The sequence below is a fragment of the Aulonocara stuartgranti genome (assembly GCF_965226115.1).
Source record: "Aulonocara stuartgranti genome assembly, chromosome: 18".
NCBI lineage: Eukaryota > Metazoa > Chordata > Actinopteri > Cichliformes > Cichlidae > Aulonocara > Aulonocara stuartgranti.
Window position 1 is genome coordinate 26,074,488 of NC_138954.1, and position 23,163 is coordinate 26,097,650.

The 23,163-nt window shown below is 41.1% G+C and overlaps 1 protein-coding gene across 1 annotated transcript in view; it reads right to left on the minus strand.

The window, feature by feature from the left end:
• Nucleotides 1-3,594: 3,594 nt before the first annotated feature.
• Nucleotides 3,595-23,163, minus strand: part of slc1a7a (solute carrier family 1 member 7a) — a 50,694-nt gene continuing 31,125 nt past the window's right edge. The window contains exons 8-11 of the mRNA XM_082513181.1: nt 20,350-20,544; nt 10,873-11,007; nt 10,578-10,677; nt 3,595-5,142 (exon numbers count right to left, since the gene is read on the minus strand). Coding sequence (XP_082369307.1) covers nt 4,876-5,142; nt 10,578-10,677; nt 10,873-11,007; nt 20,350-20,544 — 697 coding nt within the window. The 3' untranslated portion in view covers nt 3,595-4,875. The remainder of the gene's footprint in view (nt 5,143-10,577; nt 10,678-10,872; nt 11,008-20,349; nt 20,545-23,163) is intronic.

The following is a 23,163-nucleotide window of genomic DNA, read 5'->3' on the forward strand; positions in this document are numbered from 1 at the left end:
ACAATCATTGCGTTTGATCATTAGTTGTGAAGGCGAGTAGATAGGATTCAAGGTGATTACTCCCTCTCTGAAATGTGTTGGAAGGTAAACGTAAAATAATTATATCAGAACTGCAGTATTATATCGTATTTGAATAAATAAATGTGATTCTGTATGAAACAGTCGCTACACAATGTAAGTAGCTACACCCAGGGGTTAAAATGGGATTTGACACATAGAATTTGGTGTAGCAAAGCAGCAGCGAGAAACAAAAATGTCAATAATAATTGTAATGCATGAGAACTGTATATGAGCTTTCTTGACTGCTTACCAACCGTATTCAGTATAAAGGTGGAATTTTTATAATCACACTAAAAAGCCTCATCAGTTAAAATACATTACAGCTAACAACTGCTATTCAAGTCTTTCTAAAAGCACGTCCTATTGGTCGTGAGCAACCTTAGAAACATCTCTGGTCATTTATTAGGGCAATCGTTTTAAAGAATAATAAAAACCGCCTTTCATTTTAGTGGTCAGTTAGACAAGCTATTCACTTTATGCTTAATCTACATCCTGAAGACCCCCCCCCCTCTTGATTGACACGTGGCTGTTTGAAGTTCTGACTACATAAAAGATGGTTGTAGCCGCATCATTGACATCACAAATGAATTTTAGACTCTCTTGAAGGTTCAAATTTAGAACTTTGGCTGCTGCCATGTTGAGGTTTCTTTTGGAACCAGTTGTGAAGGTGGAATGCTAATGCAAACTGTACGGGTGAAGTGCACAGAGACAAATATCGGCTAATTAGTACCGACTAACAGACTACTGAAGCACAACCTTCTTGGTTGGTCTGTACCACACAGTAAGTCATAACCATTAAATATGTTCCAAAAGGCCATAACAGCACAGACACACACAGTGAAGAGCTCCAGTATAGTGGATGAGGCCTAGAAGACTGCGGTCAGTCAATTCAACGACACCCCACACTCAGATATCCAGGTGGATAGGTTAAAAACAAATCACCCCACTCAAGAGGACACTAAGGCCAAAACAATATTTTGTGTCAGGCTATAAAAATTAGTGTTTTAATGTTGTAAAGAAGGACATTTTAACATGGGAGTCTGAGCAGTGGCTCTCTTTTAGAACCAGCCTGAAGTGGGACATAGAGTAGCTACAGTTTTTCTAACTCCATGTTGTCTCCATTTTTCATCTCCCCTGTTGCCCCGTGGACATGTGGAGACTGTGCAGGGATGATTTTCCTTTCTCAGTGGAATAAACGACGTCAAACTGCAGCATATTAAAAACAAACTCGATGTTATTTTGCATGAATCCACTCATTTATTTAATTACTCACTAAATGAAGAGGCCAGACCATCAACCCGCCATCCCGCTTTAAATCATGACTACACCTCCACATTTTTACCACATTGTCATCAATTCCTAAAATTTGGGAGCTGTGGTTTCCTGAGCAGGTGCCAATGACTAGAACCTCGGGGGTGACACCTGTCTCATTTAAAACTCTGAGGGTCAGCTCGCCTCTTTTGGTACTGAAGTGTCTGGTGTCATCACGGCAAAAATGTGAAGAGCCCTCTTCAGAGAAAACATTTTGGATTCTGTACAAATTGGCAAAGGAATTTAAATGTTTCTCCCAATTATTTGAAATAATAAGCTGAAGTACATTTTTTCCCAAAAGACGCATATTTCATGCAGTGAAATTTATGTCATTTTCCTCTGCTTGTATGCAAGGATACCGCACTCAGTTTCAAACATTCAATGTATAGCTTAAACTCTGTTTTGCAAATCCTGTGCTACAGATAATTAATTCTTTAGTGTATTAAAGGCCTAAAAACGCTATGCTTGACAGTCACTTGAGAGCCTTGGTGCACATCAATATGAAGATTTTAGTTGAATCTCAATAAACCCAGTTTGTCATGAATGAGATCAAAGGCCTCCTATAAGTTCTTCTTTTAATGTTGCTGCTTTAATGCTGAAGCAGGTTCAGTATTTTTCAAGCTTCCACAAATTACACTTAGCAAAGTACTTTTCGCGTGCGATAAGACACGTTTATAAAGTTACTCCCAATTAGAGCAAATTGTAAAAGAATCGTCACTTTTACAACACAATTTATCCTTCAACGACATGTATAATACTTTTTGAGTGTAAGTTAGGAAACTCTAAGAAAAAAAGTATACATATTTCACCTATATTTAACATGTAAATAGTGATAAATTAATGATGTATGTGAGTGTTATTCTTATAATAGCAAGGATTTAATTTCCCACTGACAAGGGCAGACATTGAAAAAAACCAAACAAACAAAAAAAACAAGGCGAGAATATTCCTGTTGAACATCACAGACGTCCAAACTCATCTCTGAAATAGCAGGACTTTCGTTAATTTAAGAGCATTAAATTTCAAGGAGCGGAAGAAGTTTGATGAAAACTTCCTGTCAAATTTGTGCACGCGCACAAAACCCAGTTTTCCTCTCTTAGTTTTTGTCAGTGTGATAAATGAAGGCCCAGTCTATCCTTATTCGACAGGTCAGTTTGAAAATAGTTTACAGCTACTATGAAGGTCTTAGCACATGATTTACATCATATTCATACTCAACAGCCATTCGGTGAGTCCTTGGTTATTCTCAGCCTAGAAGAGACCGATCTCATCATACTATTTCTTCACAGGATAAAACTGAATAGTTCGTGGAGACTTATATAGGATTCTTTCACAATGTTGACTACATTTTCTACTTTTATGAAACAATGCTTCATTTTTAAGTCCATTTTTGGGCTTTGCAGGGTTTTATTTGGTGGTGTCAATAAACGACAGATGGGATTTTGGGTAGAAAGAGGGGGCATGAGATGAAGATAATGGCCTGGGGCTCCAGATGAACCCAGGCTACTGCAGTAAAATAATTTTTACTTGCAGTTTTCAGTCCTTGAATGGTTTTTTAGTGGTCCTATTGATAAAATCCAAAATACCTCACATCTGTATTTGTCAACAAATAAATCAGGCAGTGCTGTCTGTCTATATTTTTGGATATATTTTCCCATTTCTTTTCCATTTTACAGAGTTGGTACATTTTCATAAATAGTGGACTACAGTGAAATGTTTCTTTAAAACATATACAGAATGGCAGCCTTTGCGACATATTGATATGATAGTAAAATCTACATTTTCCTTAAACTTTAAATACCTACATGTACAGCATATATCACATGGAAAGTTCATTAGAGTATGAGCTGATAACTTGTGTTGATTTGTCTCGGCTGTCTGAGCGCACATCAGCATCGCGCCGGTCCCGGTTGCTTCTCCTTTGGTTGTTTAAGGCAAAGAGGGAATAATAAAGTGGGGTGCAAAGATAAAGTGGCGTGACTTCAACACAAGGACAAACACTCGTCTTTGATTTCAGTGCGATTTCCATCACCGTTCTGCCTTGAACACACATCACTGGAGGTATGAGGCAGAGGACCCACTTAGGCTAAGGACAACAAGGCAGAGAAGAGCAGTGTAAGGAAAGTTGTTTCTAAGAAAATATGGGAAAGGTAAAAGAATCACAGTGGTTTTTTGTGTTTTTTCTTAAACTTTCAAATAGAAATGGTGGTGGAGGTGGGGGGGTTTCAGTGCAGAGGAGCACTGGCTTTACTGTGAGCCTCTACTGAATGAACAAGTTCACTGGAGGAAGCTCGTTTCCACAACTTGTATTCACAATCTCATTCTTTTGGTCTCCACTCAAAGCCTGTGACGATAGGTGACTGTAGGAGCATAGACCAACCAGTTGATCAACAGCTTTACTTTAACACTTAGCCCTCTCTTCACCACACTAGACTATCACATGTTTTGCATCACTGCTAATGCAGCATCAATCCATCTGGCAAGCTCGTGCGTCATGGCCTCAGACCAGTAGGTGCTCATTTTTTTCACACTCAGCTGTGACCTGCCCTAGTGCATGCTGCAGGTCAAGGCTCGAGGAAGCCATCAAAACCAGGTCATCTGTGATTTTCTATAAAAACCAAACCACCAAACCTGACACCCTCAGGTGGGTCTAGAAATTTTGATAATAAAATTATGAACAGAATCATTCACAAAGTTGCCAGAATCCACCGCCCACTGGGAACGAGCCCGATTGCAGTACACGGAACTAGAAAGCCCACCAACAGCCCCCTGATATCCCATAACCCCAAATCACCCGTCACAATCAAACGCCTTCTGTGGTTGAGCTTTATATTTCTAAAATATGGACTTAACTCATGCATTTATCGTTTGTCTAATAGCTATAGCAGAACAGTTTTATTTTGTTCCGCTGTGTCTTTTTGTGCTGAAAAATGTACCAAATGGGGAACTTTTTGCCCTGATTTATCATAAACAACGCAATAGTCAACAAAAAGAAGAGAGAAATGTAAAAAAAGAAAAAGAAAACCAATATTATGCTAAATACAAACCAGATCAGAAAGCATAAAAAGAGACATAAGTTGATGTCCGTTTGTTTTTTGTCTGCAGTCCACGGAGGAAAAGGTGCCTTTAAATTACATTGGATATAAGTTGGTTGTGTTCTCCATATGCAGTCCTTTAAGACTGCTGATCACAGTCAGTCCTCACACAGGGTCTGTTCTTGATTTAAAAGGTCCTTCAGAGTAGCACACGGCCACTGCTGCTACCCAATATATGTATATATATGATAAATATGTACACACACAAACAATCAAATGTGGATCATCATTTGGGTTATGTAGGAAAAAAAAGTCTTTTTTCCCTCCATGCATACATCTACTCATGGCTGCTCTCACTCGAGGGGATAAGCATGTGAACTCGGTCACCTCGGCTCTTTAATGCTTCGTCCTGTCCTGCTGGTCCTGCAGTCATGGATGTACCGGTAGACTCTGACAGAGCAAACGTTTTTTACACATTAGTCTCCAGCCCGTTCATGTCAATGGAACAGTGGTCCTTGTCCCTGTGTTCTCTCTTGTGGTGAGAGGCGTGAGCGTGCTTCTTCTTCTCTACAGGTCGAATCCCCTCCTCCAGCTGGATCAGGCGAGCCACGTCAGGGGAAAGGTGGTCCTGCTTGCTGCCCGGTGGAGGCGGCTGGTAGCAGCCGTTCTTCTGGTTCTGGTAGTTCATCATCTGCTGGATGCTTATCATGGGTTTGGTCTCACATATAAGAGGCACCTAATGGACATGAGAATGAACAAAAAGAAGTGTCAGAATCACTTAATAAACAGGCAACACCCACAAGAACTAAAAATAAACAGCAAATTAAAATTGTGAATGAACTGAGTTTTTATGCAACAGGAAAGGATTTTATGGTCTTATTGGCCTTATTCAGCTCCCCTCATCCCCACACTGTAAAAAAAAAATCTTAATATAAAAGTATTTTACTGTGTATTTTACAGTTTTGTACTGTTCTTCCAGAATATCATTAAATTCACATAAATAGACTGTGATTTTACATGTCAAATGTAAATTAACGTAAAATCACTGTAATGTAATAAAACATAATTTTCTTGTTTTTTAAATGTATTTGTCTGTACATGTGCATATTTAGATTGTTAAAATACTTTCACAAATGCATCATAATTTCACAAATATTTGTCCGTTATTTGAAAGATTGAACTGTTAAATTCAAATGTAATGCTATGGAAAAATATATAAAATGATTCGTATAAACTTTTTCTACATTAAATAATTATTATCATTATTGTTATTTAGGGCGATCGTGGCTCAAGAGTTGGCAGTTTGCCTTGTAATTAGAAGGTTGCCGGACGCTCTCGGTCGTTGTGTCCTTGGGCAAGGCACTTCACCTACTGGTGATGGTCAGAGGGGAATTATAAAGTGGAATTGTAAAGCGCTTTGAGGGTCTCATAAAGCGCCATATGAATGCAATCCATTGTTATTTAAACCAACTGCTAACTGTATATTTCTGTACATTTAAGTATTATTATTCATATTGCCGCATTCATTGACCTTTTTTATAGGTAATTTCATTGTTTAATCACATTAAATTGTTCCTAATTTAATGTTTAAAAGCACTTGAAAAAGGCAAAATCCCATGTAAAATTAGGGCAACAAAATGTATTATCATTACTGAAAATAAAGTTATTTTCTGGTATTTTCTGGTATTATTTTGGCGCCCCAGCTGCTGGAATATCACTGTTTTTTTAGAAAAAATTTTTTTACGGTGCACCTGGTCATGACAGATGACCGCCCCCTCTGACTCTGGTTCTGCCGGAGGTTTCTTCCTGCTAAGTCAAATTTATTCATTCTCACACAACAGCTGATATATCCTGGGCAGTTTAGGGTCCAGGATCTTGGAAGAGCCAGGGATTTAACCCTTTAAAATTATGAACAATGTACTCTTTATTTTGACCACAGATCCTAAAAGGTGCATACAGTATGTGCAAAAGTTTTGAGCCACCCCTCATTTCTTTTTATTTTGTTCTTCAGGCTTTTTGAAAGTCTTCTTTGACTGTTTTTTCACTCCTTTTCAATCCAGTCCTTATAGCTGACTATTTTCAATGGATGTCTTTTATTTATTAAGCTACTTAACACAGACTCATGTATCGTTTAAGTGTGGACTGGAATCCTGTGCATTCTGGTCCCTACAAATGAAAGATACTAACATCTTCATCTCCAGTGTTCCAGATCAGCCTACTGCGTTTTAGTTTTTTGTGCCAGCGTCTCCAAAGCATACATAATAGCAGGTCTTACTACCATATTGTAAACTTTCCCATTTATATTTGCTGCTGTGTGCAGGTGAGATTAGGAACTATAGAAAAAGAGGCATGCTCGTAGAATGACAAAGTAAAATGAGATATTTAAAGAAAGACATTAGCAAAGAAAGTTGGTTAGTCGGGGAGACGAAGTAGACAGGAGTACTGGGAGGCTGGCGTGTGGCAAACACAGATGGCAAATGCAAAGAAAAAGGCTTATAGGGATTTTTATGTGAGGCTGGACTAAGGAGAAAAGGACTTGTATCGATTGGCTAGATGGAGAGATTGTGCTGGAAAAGATGTGTTGCAGGTTAGGGTGATTAAGGACAGAGCTGGATATTTACTAATGAGTGAAAAGTGTGTTGAGAAGATGGAAGGAGTACATTGAGAAGGTGATAAATGAAGAAAATGAAAGATAGAGGAAGGCACATGGAGGACAGTTAGCGCAGAGGATTAGTACGGAGGAAGCAAGGGCAGCTATGAAGAGGATGAAGAGTGGGAGGGTGGGCAATAAACCCATCCATGACCCAGCGTTAGAGGTTCTTGTCCAATATTTTCTGGTACTGGCCCCTCACTGTGGTGTAGCCGTCTTATACTCTCAGCAGAAAAACAGCCGTAAAGCATAATGTTTCCACCTCTGTGCTTGACTGTGAAGATGGCGTTCTTTGGGTCATACTCAGCATTTCTTTTCCTCCAAACATGATTGGTGAGTTGATGCCAAAGAGCTCGGTTTTGGTTTGATCTGACCATTCAGATGTTCACTGGAAAATTAAAGACAGAAGTGTGCATGTGCCTTCTTGAGCAGCGGGACCTTGTGGCAGAGAGGTGCACAAGTCTTTGAGGGGCAAGTCTCAAGTGTATAATGGATGAAAGTGACGTTCTATTGTCAGATAAACACCAACTAGTCCCACTATAACAATTTGTTATGTGTTATATGTGCTGTGTTGATGCACCACAGCATTTAAAGTGATGAGAGCGTACTCACTCAAGAGGGCTGTTGCAGTTAAAAAGAATAGACACAAGTAAAGCAAAGTGAAAAACTGCTCAGTTGAAGTCGATAAATTTACACTTTAAACTTTATTGCTTGTTACAACCGGATGCAGGATGTTAACTAACCTAGTTTGTAGCTCAACTTTCTGATTCATAGGCATCTCTTCACCTCACTAAGTGACTGACTTATTACCGGTAACAGTCTTTGTCGCTTTGTTACTGCTATCTCTCCTCGAGTGTTGTTTGAAAAAAACACTTTAATATCTTTTGTCTGTGAAGGTTCTCAGTCATCCAGGTCATGGTGGTCTAAAGAGCTTGGAAAGAAAAGTGTCTGGACGTCTCTAATATCTTACTATATGTATGGACAACAAAGATTTAAGAAACATTTCATTTATTTTATTGTGCATTTACTGTACTATGCAACCTTTGGAAAGGGTTGTGTAAAAATCTTTATGACATTTAGAGTCCTCGCAGCCGATTAATTTAAAAACAAAAATTCACAAATTATTAGCATATTCAGAACATTTCCTTAACTAACAGAGAAAAATGCACCGTCTCATGAAACAATGTGCAATTCAGGGCTGTGGTCTGTCCCTTATTTACATCTTAATTTTACCCTTTTACATGGATAAAAAATGGTTTTCAAGACTTGAGTCCCAAACCTCAAAGTCAAAGTCAAAGTCAAAGTCAACTTTATTTGTCGATTCTGCCACATGTACAGGACATACGGAGAATAGAAATTGCGTTACTCTTCACTCCCTAGATAAATAGCAAATGAACATTTAAATATATTTAAATATAAAAGTGATTAAAAAATGCAAGTAAAATAATTAAAAAGTAAAAATTTAAATAAATACAATTTTACATATAACAAGAAAGCTATATAATATACAATATAATGGGTAAGTGACATTGAGTGTAAACCAGGCAGAGTAGTGCAAATAGGCAAATAGTGCAAATGGAGATTTGGTAATGTATGGTAAGAGAAAGTGTAACAACAAAGTCTTATGAGGTAATGGCAGTCCAATGCTCCACAAAGTGACTGGTAACTGGTGCAGGCCAGTGAGTGAGTCAGAGAGTGTGTGTGTTTGTGTGTGTGTGACAGAGTTCAGTGAGACCGTGGAGGAGAGAGGGGAGAGGGGGCAGAATCGGGAGGGAGTTAAGCTTCCTGACAGCCTGATGGATGAAGCTGTCCTTCAGCCTGCTGGTCCTGGCCTGGAGACTCCGCAGTCTCCTCCCCGACGGCAGCAGCTTGAAGAAGCTTTGCATTGGGTGCGTGGGATCAGCCGCTATGCAAAGGGCTTTTTTAGTGAGACGGGTGCTGTAAATGTCCTGGAGGGAGGGGAGAGAGACACCAATGATCCTCTCTGCAGCTCTCACTATGCGTTGGAGGGTTCTATGACCTTGAGTCTAAGTCAAGTCTGAAGTGTTGCGAGTGCAAGTCGCCATCTCTGCCTTGTGGGCACTGCAAGACTGCACTCCATTAGCACCAATGGTGTTGCTGGTGACTGTGGTCCCAGCTGCCTTCAGATCATTAGTTCATTCATGTAGTTCTGTACTGATAAACCACCTTTCTCATGATCATCCACAACCCATCAGGCAAGAGCATGGAGCTCCAGACTCAGAGTGGTTGATGGACATTTTGTATTTCTTCAGTTTCTGAATAAATTGCACCAACATTGGACAAAGGATATTGAAAAGGATATTGATCAGTGTATTGAAGGAGGACAGGCAGAGGGCTGGTGTGACAAAACAAGATGCTAGGGACAGAGTGAGATGGATGCAAAAACACACAATAGCACACTATCAGTTATGGATTGGCCTCCCCTGAGGCCAGACCTCAACATTATTGAAGCAGCGTGGGATCATCCAGACAAAGAACCAAACAAAAGGCAGAAACATCCAAAGAAGAGTTTTGAATGTCCTCCAGGCCCAGAGAACTATTAGTGAAGACTACTTAAAGAAAGCTTGCCTAAGAGAGTTCAGGCTGTGCTGAAGATGAAAGGTGATCATACCAAATATTGACTCTTAAGCTCATTAGAAGTATAAAAACTCCGCCTTTTCTTCATATACTGTATTTCGATCTGTTTTTGTAAATGCTTTTTTTCCATTTTCCTACCAAGATAAAAAGGGGCAGCTCAAGATGTTTGCACAGTAATCTGTGAATAGCTAGTCATTACTGCATATACTCTCTGCTAGAGTTAATGCATTGACAGCTATGACAGAATTGGCTATAAGCATCAAATCTACTTTCTTGCTGCTTGTTTTGCTGCCCACCATTATCAGAATAATAATGTGCAGACTAATAATAATCCCCGGTTGGCTCCCTTTAGTGATGGCAGATACAGTAAGTACATTTTAGCCTATTATTATAGTAAAATGCTGTGGTTATCTAACATGTTTTTATCCATTATAAATGATTTGTTCATAATGTTAATACACTGCTAATATATAAGCTGAGTCATATCTCTCTCTTGGCGCTCTTTTTACTAGAGCTGTGATTTACTTAGCCTTGATTATCGAACAGAATTTGAGGAAGTGGAAATTGGTGGCCAATCACAAATAAAAGTTGTGTTTTGTTTTTGTGGTTTTGCAGTTCCTATTCCTCTGCTTCCAATCTTTCTGCTAAGAAAAGCTATCCAGGGAGAATACTTAACCGCATGAGAATAATATCTAGTTTTTACTTTCATACTTTCATCAAGAAAGTAAATAAAGGGTAAATCTGTTGTACTCGTTTTGGAGTTTGGAGTGTACGGAAAAGGAAATATTGCCACATTCGGTTTTCTGTCTGTCTTTCAGAGGAAGACAAATGCTACTATAGTTAGGTCAGGAAGACCTTGAGAAAACAATGCGGGGATTGCTTGCAGCATCGAGGTCCGCTGATCTAACCTTAGATGTTCTCACCTGTTCTCCCTCTTTCACAAAATCCTTCCTGCAGATATGAGCCATGATTCCTGTGGCCAGAGCGTCGCCCATCACATTGACCATGGTCCTGAATCGATCCCTACACGACAAGGTCAAAAGTTATTCGCAGTGAAGACTGATGAAGACCGTGGTTTATACACCCTATAACAAGTTAGTGTGTATTCCTGATATTTTGCTGATTGTTGCTTTTTTCAACCTCTGTGCAAGAAGCTAAGAGTTACTGGTTTTTAGCTATGATGATTGCTGTTAGAGAAAAAAATTAACCTTTACTTACAAAGCCCAGTCGACAGCAATGATGAGAGTGATGTCATCAGTGGGCAAACCCACAGAGGTCAGCACGATCACCATGGTAACAAGACCAGCCTGTGGGATTCCAGCTGCACCGATGCTGGCGGCCGTGGCAGTGATGCTGAGAGAACAGAGAGAGAAAGTCGGGTACGTTTATCTTCAAAGGATATACAGGAACACGTCCTTATATATGACCTCCCTGAAATGAAGGTGCAGATCTGTTTGTGAGCACTGAAACCGCAGGGATGGAAAAATAAAGCAAACATAGGGACCGTGGAGAACTATAATTCTGAATTACTTTAATACATACTGTATGTGCCATGCATAACTGTTTTGCTTCTTCTTCAGTGCAGAGTGCAATATAGCTCCAATTACTCATCCGTACTTACTTGGCAGCAGCAGTTTCAGCAGATTGATATTTTGTCCACAAATACACACGATCAGCTTATAAGAAGGGCATGAACTAATCCAAAGCTGGTGTATGGTAAGATAATTTAAATACGCATCACTCCCCTTAAACAGTGTTTGCTCATTTTCTACTCTAGCATGACAGATGCTGAAAAGTGGCATGACATAAACATAAACATACACTGGGTCCTTGTTTTCAGAAGTAGAAAAAAATAGGCTCCAGTTTTCTAGCTTTTGATTTTTCTAAGCAACAGAAAAACTATCCCAGCACATTGCTAGACAGCATAACCACGCTCTTAGAAAACTGCCTCCACCTCCAGCTTTTCTTTTCTTTTTTTTGCTTCTAACTGACTCACTTTAAATTAGATCCCTAAAAAGGTTAATATTTTTTCTATTATTTGTAGCAGTCACGTTACATCCTCTGGGGTTTAGAAATGAAGCCAGAGGAGAAGTGTGAAAAGCAACAGTTACTAAATGGCCACTTGAGGCTGCCTCCAAAATGAGTCAGTTCACAAGGATATCCAAGGATATCCGTTAATGGATTTAGCTTGCTAACCAAACTAAGAAACATTAGTGTAGCCAGTAGCGGTTTTTGATATGGGCAACATGTGCGGTTGCCCAGGGCGGCATCTGCAAAAATTTTTTTGCTCGTGCTCATGCTGCCCCGACATCAGCCAGCACATTTTGGGAATGGCATAGGCACCGATCGGCTTTCTATCGCCCATTTGCTGGGAGTAAGGTCGCCCTCCCTTTGCAGGGTGCGCCTGCTGCTTGCAGTTGCAGCACAGGAAGGAGAGAGCGGGGGATTCACTGGCTGGCTGGAGCAGCATCTAATAACCAGCTCGCAAAATAAAACAAAATAAAAACAAAACAACAAACACGAAAACACCAGACATTATGATACAGACTTATAATTTGCAACAATGTTTTTTTGAAATTCTATTCGAAAAGTGAGCGCGAGAGCCCTCGGTGCGCCTGCTGCTGAAGTCAAAGTAAACCTTATTATCATCTCTGCTACATACAGTCCAGCATATGGAGAGACGAGGCTCCAGTTACAGCAGTGCAAGTAAACAAACACTAAATATAAGAAGAGTTAGAAAATTAGTAAACACTTTAGGACTCGGGGTAAAGGGATCAATAACAATTTAAAATTTACAGTTTCATGATTTAAAGTCTCACACACAACCTGTCGAAAGGGGAGGGGGGCCGTGCTGCTTCCAAGTAGAGCACATTTCATTCATAATGTTGTAAATCCAAGCCCATTATGTATTCATGATTTGTTCCCGGGTTGTGCGAAATCCCAGAAAATAAACCCCAGACAAAGCGAATCTGTGAACTAAGGTGTAGGTCTATTAGGGAAATGTTGTGGTGATCCTCGGGCTGAGGATGGGTGTTCATACTGGAGTGCAAAATTAAAATGGAAGATGGACAAGAAAAGTTCAAAGCCATCAGGTGCTCAGTTTAGAAAAAAAGAGAAACGAAGAGGAGGAGAAACGAGCAAAAGATGCAGGTAAGCAGATGTGTCATTGGATAATGGCAGGTCATCCTGAAACAATCAGAATCAGAATACTTTATTAATCCCTAAGGAAATTATGTGGGTTACAGTTGCTCCAAGAAGAAATGGTAAAAATAGCAACGTTATGTTACAGATTTTACACACTTAAGAAATAGCACTAATATATACAGATCACTCAATTATAAAAATCAAGGATTAACAGAGGTGATTATAAATAAATATTAAGAAAATTGACAAGAATATTCCAGAGTAGAAAAGAGTGTGTGTAAAAAGGGTGTAACTATTGCAGTGCTTTATATGGAGCAGTTGTACAGGGAGATGTCCACGGGCAGGAATGATTTCCTGTGTCGTTCAGTGGTGCTTTTTGGTGATCTCAGTCTCTCACTGAATGCGCTTCTGTGACTAGCCAACACGTCATGGAGTGGGTGGGACTTATTATCCAACATTGTCTTTATCTTGGACAACTTCTGCCTCTCAGACACCACCCTATCGAAGTCCAGCTCCGTCCCCACAACATTAATGAGCTTGTGGATCAGTTTATTTAGTCTGTTGGTGTCTGTGACCCTCAACCTGCTGCCCCAGCATGCAACAGCATAGAGGATAGCACTGACCACAACAGAGATGCAACAAGATAACATCAATTAGTAGGGATAGTGAAAAGGTCTGTTAGCCACTTGACTATGATTGTAAACAGCAGACACTGATGTAGTTTACTGAATCGTTTGGACTGTGTGCAGCACAATATTAATTAGTCATCTGTGTAGACAGCGAGGTTATTACAGTTAACCTAAACTAAATTAAAGCTAGATGTGAAAACATTTAAATTAACAAATGTGGCAAAGAGAAGACTCAGCTAAAAGCTTAACACTGATACGATTTTGTGATCTTAGAAAACAAAGCATAATAAGAATACAGGGATGTTTTAGTATTTTTGTAGTTTGTTAAATTTTAATACAACTTGTCTGATGAGGCATTGATGGACTTTGTTATTGAGACGCTAGATGTCGATAACACAGGTACATGTGTGACTCAGGTGCTTGAAAAAGTTCTGTGTTTTTATTGGAACATTTTGCGAAGTCCTACCTCTGACAAAGTAATTGAATACACTTAATTTAAAACTGAAACTAATAAGAAGTTAACAAAAACTATGTATGTTCAAACAATAGAAAACAAACTGAAACAATAATCATGTTAAAGTTTTTACAGTATCTGAAGATCCCAAAGGAACGGCATCAGAATTTAAAACTTTTCTGGAAACCCATGTACGTGACTTCTTGTCACGATCACAAGCTTCTCTTTAAAGCCTGTATATGCTCCCAGTAAGAAAGTATCTAGTATCTAGTATCAGTTACTCTTTTTAAACTATTTATACACAGAGAGCATCTTTCCTACCACCCATTTTTTTCAGCTCACAGAGAAACAAGCTTAGCAGCGTCTCATCTGCAGTTTGTACCTATGAAAAATAGCACAATCTGTCTCTACTGCAACCATTTAAATGCTGCTGCACTGCTAATCCAACAAAATGATATATTATATAACAATCTTAATTGTAGAACTACATATTTTAGTTATGTAAAGTTTCAGATGCCTTGTCCACTACTGTGGAGAAAGAATTAAAATATTTTGGGACAGTGACGGTTTTGAGCTTCTGGACTTTTGAGTGCAATTTGACTGCTTTCTCCTGGAAAGAACAAGAGGTTGGGGTTCAGGTTGGGCTAGCATGCAGATGGAGCAGCTACGTGGTCAGTAGCCAAACCGCGCGAACAGGATGCAGAGGGGGAAAAAATATTATAATTCTCCGTGACAAGGGAGCTGAGTAATACAGGTCATATGGGTTTTACTGCCAAGGGATTATGAGGGAGTGTGCACAGACTGCAGCCATGAAGAGGTCTGCTCTTAACATTATTACAGTAGGACATCGATTCAGAGGAGGGACAGGACGTTTCCCTTAGCCCGAGCCTGGAGGGGTTGGTGGTGGTTTGCTTACTTTTGACTGAATATTACAGAGCTGTGGTGTTGGTAGGATGAGGCCTGTCAATATTTTTTCTGTCTGTCTGTTTTCCCCCAGGGCTTCCAGACTGATTTAGCAGAAATCAGATCAGACTAAGAAGCTCACATGAGGCGTAATCTTTGTGACATTTACATATATGTGTATCTAGTAAATCCCACAATATTTTTATTAATTCAGAATTAAACTGAACGTGTGACATTATTATTCACGTTGCAGACAGAGCACCAAAAACATGCCTGCTGTTCATTTTTAACCCATATAAATTTCTCCCCGACTGCTGAGATATAAATATCTCGTTGTTGAATGTAACATATTTTTAAAATTCCGTTTTATTAAGAGAAATTAAGAGAGATTCAACTTCTTACCATGACTTTGAATTATACTAAGACAAGAAATAAAGTAAGTGGTTCTGTAATAGCTCTATAATTCCTCCCAATCAGTGCCAGGCTCCCAGTTACAGAGTTAATTCTCAGGCATTAAGTGGCAACTCTATAATTTAACAATAAAATAATATAATTTCTCTGAGATTTCTTTTAAATACGACTTAAATTAAATCTGAGTAAATCAGTGTTTAATGAAGTTTTTGTAGTGGTGGATTTTAGTACCTTTTAACAGACATCTGCACACCAGCTGACAGAAAGAAGATAAATTATCTGCGTTTAATGAAAACACCTTTTTTCTTAGCAAGTACTACAAATCTGGGGGTGAGCCTGACAAGATTTCCAAATGAATTTGAATTTTACCACTGTGACTTCATGAAGGTTCAATTTTGATTAAAGGATCTGTAGTTTGAACTATCCTGACCTTTAGTCCTAGGCAAAGAGCAGATCCCCAAGGAATGAATTCTACACTCAAAAAATTATTTAAGTCCAAAACGCTGGATTACACATAAAGTTTGTGTAATTTTGTAAGATAAATACAATATAAAATGTTACATTTAATGGAATCATGTCAAAATGTACTTGTCACCTTTTTTCCTTAATGATTGAATATTTTAATAAATAAACCTCTGATTTTATATATTTCATTTGTGTTTTACCTACAACTTTTTGCTTCGTGTTTATGAGCGGAAACAATAATTTTGGAGTGTGCATATAGGCAAATGTGTTTAAACTCTACGTTGTTGTCCACAACCACTATCCGCTACACAAACCATTACACAACCACTATCTTACTAAACATTTTAGAAAATGTTTCCAGATGGACAGGAGCCACTGTGTAATTATTTTAACAGAATGCATTCATTAAATTCACAACATTAAGTTAAGATGGCGCCGGTGAGGTCGGCTGCCGTCACGACTGCTCCGACCACTTTTTCTTTGTCTTTGTTTTTTAAGTTAGTTTTCAGCGTTTCTAAATCGGCAAAATCGTGGGTTCGTTGGGTACATTAGGTATGACAGTGACACTCTTGTTTCTATTGGTATACAATGTACTCACAATTCGAAGTTTTTAACTCCGGATCCGAGCTGGCCGAGTGAGATCTCGAGGGAGAACAAAGGGAAGCGGCGGCGGCCTAGAGGGAAGCGAGCCGGCGTCAGGAACAGGCTGAGAGCTCGTGCACACCGCACACCTCTGCCTAGCATCCTGCTCGCCAACGTCCAGTCACTGGAGAACAAGCTTGACGACCTCAGGGCCAGGATAAAGTTCCAGAGAGACATTCGGGACTGCAATCTCCTCTGCTTCACCGAGACATGGCTGAACCCAGCGGTGCCGGACCACGCCATCCAGCCGGCCGAGTTCTTCTCGGTTCACCGCATGGACAGGACACGGGACTCGGGGAAGTCAAGGGGAGGCGGCGTGTGTTTAATGGTGAACAACAACTGGTGCAACAGTGCGAACGTTGTTCCTCTCACACGCTCCTGCACACCAAATCTGGAACTACTGTCCATCATGTGTCGTCCTTTTTATCTACCTCGGGAATTTACATCGGTCATTGTAAGTGCCGTTTATATTCCACCACAAGCGGACACGGTCACCGCCTTATGCGAGCTGCATGAGGCACTCACACAGCACCAGACACAACACCGGGACGCTGCGCTTATTGTGACGGGGGACTTTAATAGCGCCAACCTCAAACGCGCAGCGCCGAACTTTTATCAACACATCACCTGCCCCACCAGGGGTGAAAGGACACTGGACCACTGCTACACTACGGTCGAGGACGGCTACAAGGCACAATCCCGCCCCCCGTTTGGCAAATCTGATCACGCCGCCATCTTCCTCATGCCAAAATACAAACAAAGGCTGAAACAGGAAGTTCCGGTTCAGAGGAAGGTCGCGCGCTGGACGGATCAATCGGTGGCCGCGTTACAGGACGCACTCGATGACGCAGACTGGGGCATGTTCAGAAACAGCTCCGACGATGACGTCAACGTGTTTACGGAAGCGGTTGTGGGATTCATCGGGAAACTAGCGGATGATACCGTGGAGACAAAGACTATCACAACGTTTCCCAACCAGATCTTTGACTTTAGTTAAAAAGAAAAAGGCTGCTTTTTTTGTTTCCTTTGTAGAAGATTTTGATTTAGTGAGTTAATAATCTGTTAATTTATGTGACCCCATCTTTATATTTTATTTTCACTATATATGAAAGTTGCTAATATGTAAGAAATGTTTATTCTCTGAATCTGTAATATATGGTGCATTTTGTTTGTATGTTTATATTACTAATAAAAGAAAAAAACAAAAACAAAAACGTTTCCCAACCAGAAGCCGTGGGTGGATAAAACCATCCGCGACGCTCTGAGATCCCGCACCGCTGCCTACAACACGGGACTCATGACGGGGGACATGGACCCGTACAAAGCCGCATCATATAACGTGCGGAGGGCGGTGAAAGAGGCGAAGCAGCGCTACGGGAGGAAACTAGAGTCACAACTCCAACAGAGTGACTCTAGGAGCCTGTGGCGGGGACTAAGGACAATAACGGACTATAAAGCACCAACAACCGGTATGACGAACGCGGCCGTGACTCTGGCAGACGAGCTGAACACTTTCTATGCTCGCTTCGAGGCTGCAGCTAAGGACTCCAACAATGCTAGTGTTAGCGGCGGTAACGGCTGCAGACAGGAAGATACTGCCAGCACCGGAAACGTGCTCGTCATCTCCGAGCATGAAGTAAGGAGAGCCTTCAAGAGAGTGAACACCAGGAAAGCAGCAGGACCAGACGGCATCCCAGGTCGTATCCTAAGAGACTGCGCATACCAGCTAGCTCCTGTGTTCACTGAGATATTCAACATCTCTTTATCTCAGTCGGTGATCCCCACATGCTTCAAAGAGTCCATCATTGTTCCTGTCCCGAAGAAACCCCACCCTGCTTCTCTCAATGACTATCGCCCTGTAGCCCTCACCTCAGTAGTGATGAAGTGCTTTGAACGCCTGGTCAGAGACTTCATCATTTCTTCACTACCAGACACACTGGACCCACTACAGTTCGCTTACCATCCAAATCGTTCCACAGACGATGCCATCTCTCATCTCCTCCACACATCACTCACTCACTTGGACACTAGAAGGGGGAATTATGTTAAAATGCTCTTCATAGACTACAGCTCTGCATTTAACACCATAATTCCCTCCACACTCACCACCAAGCTGGAGCATCTGGGACTCAGCTCATCTATGTGTCTGTGGATCTCCAACTTCCTAACTGGCAGACCACAGGCAGTAAGGATGGGCGGACATGTCTCAGCCTCCACCACTCTCAGCACTGGAGCCCCCCAGGGGTGTGTTCTGAGCCCCCTGCTGTACTCTTTGTACACATATGACTGTGTGGCCACTACCAGCTCCACCACCATCATCAAGTTTGCTGACGACACCGTCGTGGTGGGCCTGATCTCTGATAACAACGAGACGGCCTACCTGAAGGAGATTAGGAATCTGGAGAACTGGTGCCAGAGGAACAACCTCCTTCTAAACGTCAGTAAGACAAAGGAGCTGATAGTGGACTTCAGCACTAAGCAGGAGAGGAACTACCAGACCCCCGTCATCAACGAGTGCCCAGTGGAGAGAGTGGACAGCTTCAAATACCTCGGAGTTCACATCACGCAGGACCTGTCATGGTCCTGTCACATCAACACCGTGGTGAAAAAGGCCCGACAGCGTCTCTACCACCTCAGACGCTTGAGAGACTTCCAACTGCCCTCCAAGGTGCTCAGGAACTTTTACTCGTGCACCATAGAGAGCATCCTGGCGGGAAACATCTTAACCTGGTTCGGGAACAGCACCATGCAGGACAGACGAGCTCTACAGAGGGTTGTGCGGTCAGCTGAGCGCACCATCCGCTCCGAGCTCCCTGACCTGCACTCAATCTACAGCAGGCGGTGCTGGACCAAGGCCAGGAAGATCGTGAAGGACCTCAGCCATCCCAACAACAGACTGTTCTCTCTGTTGAGGTCAGGAAAGCGATTCCGCTCCCTGAAGACCAACACAGAGAGACTGAGGAGGAGCTTCTTCCCGCAGGCGATACGGTCTCTCAATCACACCACCACACAGTACTGACCCACACATACAGTTCTTACACACACACTGGACTTTCTGGACTTTGGTTTTGCACAACACTGGTCACTATATTCTTCATTTCCGGTTAATACTTGTACAGCTGCTGTTATTGTGTATATATTTATTTATATTTAGATTTCTTCATACATTCTTATATAGTTCTATATTGTGTATTGTGTATTTTGTTGTACAGTTATTTTATTTTCAACTTTAATTTATATATTTTATCTTATTCTCCCAGTTAAATTTACCCTTCATTCTAATTTGTGTTGTACAGTTATTTCATTTTTAACCTTAATTTATATTTTATTCCTTCCTAGTTAAATTTACCCTTTTTAATTTTTCATATTTATTTCCTATCTTATTCATAGCCTTTCCTTTTTTGTTTTCTTTAGGTCACGAGCAGTTGTCCAAGCATTTCACTGCATATCATACTGTGTATGACTGTGTACGTGACAAATAAAATTTGAATTTGAATTTGAATTTGAATTTGATGTGTAAAATGCAATCTCTTCTTTTATTCCAATACATTTATTTAAGCCATGCAAGAAAGTGAGCGAAATTATAGAAGCAGCTGTTAGAAAATGGTTTAGTATGTTAGTATCAATCCAATACCAAGTAAATACAGGGCCAGGATTGCAGATACCAGGTACCAGTATTTTTAACCTATAAGAGCATGTAGTGGAGAGCAGTGTGTCGTGATTTAAGAAGTGAATAGTCACACCTTTCAGCTTCTTCTACTTTTTGGAGAACTGAAATGTAAGTGTGCCTGTCTCTAAAGCACTTTGGGTCAGCTTCTGTTGTTTAAAATGTTTAATTTCCCCCCAAAACGCTTTATTTAACACAACTCAGTGAGCTACATACTGAACGAAATATCGATCCTATTGCACCAGTATCAATCCGATACCAATACCAGCGTTGGTATCAGTACTATCGATGTTTGGATTGATCCACCAACTTCAACTGTGCACATTTACTTGCTTACATCCCATTATGAGTTAGATTTTTTGACTTGTGATGCCCCTTACCTGATGGTGATGATTTGCCCAAAGTCCAGTTCGTAATTGTTCACTTGGGCGATGAAGATGGCTGCCACGGCCTCATAGAGCGCCGTACCATCCATGTTGATGGTGGCCCCGACCGGCAGCACGAAGCGGATGATGCGTCTGTCGATATGGTTGTTCTCAAGGAGGCACTTGAAGGTGATAGGCAGAGTAGCAGAGCTGCAGGAGGGAAAGAAAAGTAGGCAGTGTAATCAGTTGTGTTTTAGCAGGAAATGTCTCTTGGGTTCAAGCCACTGACAAAACAAACAATAAAAGCATGAATAAAGCAAGTAGCTCCTATTTTTCTGTGTAAAGTGGGAACCTGTAAGCAAGGAAATAATACAAGTATGCTGGATGAAGATTTAGGTTTTTAGATGTCTTTCTTTCTTTCTTTCTTTCTTTCTTTCTTTCTTTCTTTCTTTCTTTCTTTCTTTCTTTCTTTCTTTCATTTAGCCACAAACCAACAAATGATAAACTGAACAAATCAAGCGATCAATTAACTGGAAAATAACATCCTTATTCCTTCCTGGAAGATCCGACTGACCTCGGAGATAGTGAGAGGGTCGTCTGTTCTCCTTTAGAGACAATATAAAATCTTTCTTTCCTAGTGCACTACTAAGAGAAAAATTATTTTTAGTGTACTGGACTTCATTTCTTGCTTTCTTTTTGTTTTCTCCTGCAGGCAGCAAACATTTACAGTCCTTAGAGTTTCTCAGAACACCACCAGAGCTGTAGCTGAAAGAATACAGGTAAACTTCACAACTGAGAAACACAGTGCTGCTGCTGCTTTTAGACTGGTTTATATATTATCAAACTCCTTGTAGGTGTTTGGGATTCTGGCTTACTCTTTTTTCTGTTTGGTCATACTTTGCAAACACTGCTCGCGATTCAATAAACCTCTGTCGACTTAATGAGTTTATAACCCCTGATGTGACACTGCTCAGCGTGACTGTTATTGTTAGTTTTAGTGAGGACAAGTAACAAAAAGATTTCCTGGCTATTCTGAACACATGTTTGTGGCATTGACCGTGGACTTAAATGCAGTAAACACACTAAAAGGCTGCGAGTTGCAGCGTGGTTGGAAAGAAATATATCAGTAAACACAGTGTAAAAGACAGCCCTGAGGTGGAGTATGATGTTAGGGTTACAGAAAAAAAAATCACCAACAAACATCCATTTAATTTCCTCTATTTTCGTTCCTAATAGAGCATAAAAGCAATTTTTCTTTGGCCTTGGCCCTCTCTTTGTGTTGATATTTCTGCTGGACCATAAATGGAGGCTTATACAGATTATAAGGTGGTCATCATTGTTTTCTTTTCTTCTGGGAAACATCCTAATGGCATGGAAAAATGTAATATATGAACATTTACCAGTTATTTTTTTTTCTTTCTTTTTCTTTGAGACCCTTTGAGGTTATTTTGCATATACACTCAACAAAAATATAAACGCAACACCTTTGTTACTGCTCTCATTCCCCATGGGATGGACGTAGAGACCTAAAATTCATTCCAGATACACAATATAACCATCCCTCCAAAACAGTGGTCACAAATCAGTCCAAATGTGTGGTAGTGGGCACATCTGCCATATTGAGATAATCCATCCCACCTCACAGGTGTGCCACATCAGGATGCTGATCTGACATCATGAGTAGTGCACAGGTGTACCTCAGACTGCCCACAACAAAAGGCCACCCTGGAATGTGCAGTTTTGTCTCACAGCAAAATGCCACAGATGCCACAAGCAATGAGGGAGCGTGCAATTGGCATGCTGACAGCAGGAATGTCAACCAGATCTGTCGCCCGTGCATTGAATGTTGATTTCTCAACCATAAGCCGTCTCCACAGGCGTTTCAGAGAATATGGCAGCACATCCAACCGGCCTCACAACCGCAGACCTCGTGTAACCACACCAGCCCAGGACCTCCACATCCAGCAGGTTCACCTCCAAGATTGTCTGAGACCAGCCACCCAGACAGCTGCTGGAACAATTGGTTTGCACAACCAAACAATTTCTGCACAAACTGTCAGAAACCGTCTCAGGGACGCTCAACTGCATGCCCGTCGTCCTCATCGGGGTCTTGACCTGACTCCAGCTCGTCGCCGTAACAGACTTGTGTGGGCAAATGCTCACATTCAATGGCGTCTGGCACACTGGAGAGGTGTGCGCTTCACGGATGAATCATGGTTCACATTGTTCAAGGCAGATGGCAGCTGAGAATGTCCCAGTTCTTGCATGGCCAGCATACTCACCGGACATGTCACCCATTGAGCATGTTCGGGATGTGCTTGACCGGCGTATACGACAGCGTGTACCAGTTCCCACGAATATCCAACAACCTCGCACAGCCATTGAAGTGGAGTGGACCAACATTCCACAGGCCACAATTGACAATCTGATAGACTCCATGCGACGATGTGTTGCACTGCATGAGGCAAATGGTGGTCACACCAGATACTGACCGGTTCTGGGTCCCCAGACCCCCAATAGCGCAAAAAACTGCACATTCCAGGGTGGCCTTTTGTTGTGGGCAGTCTGAGGTACACCTGTGCACTACTCATGATGTCAGATCAGCATCCTGATGTGGCACACCTGTGAGGTGGGATGGATTATCTCAATATGGCAGATGTGCCCACTACCACACATTTGGACTGATTTGTGACCACTGTTTGGGAGGGATGGTTATATTGTGTATCTGGAATGAATTTTAGGTCTCTACGTCCATCCCATGGGGAATGGGAGCAGTAACAAAGGTGTTGCGTTTATATTTTTGTTGAGTGTATGTACCACAAGAAAATG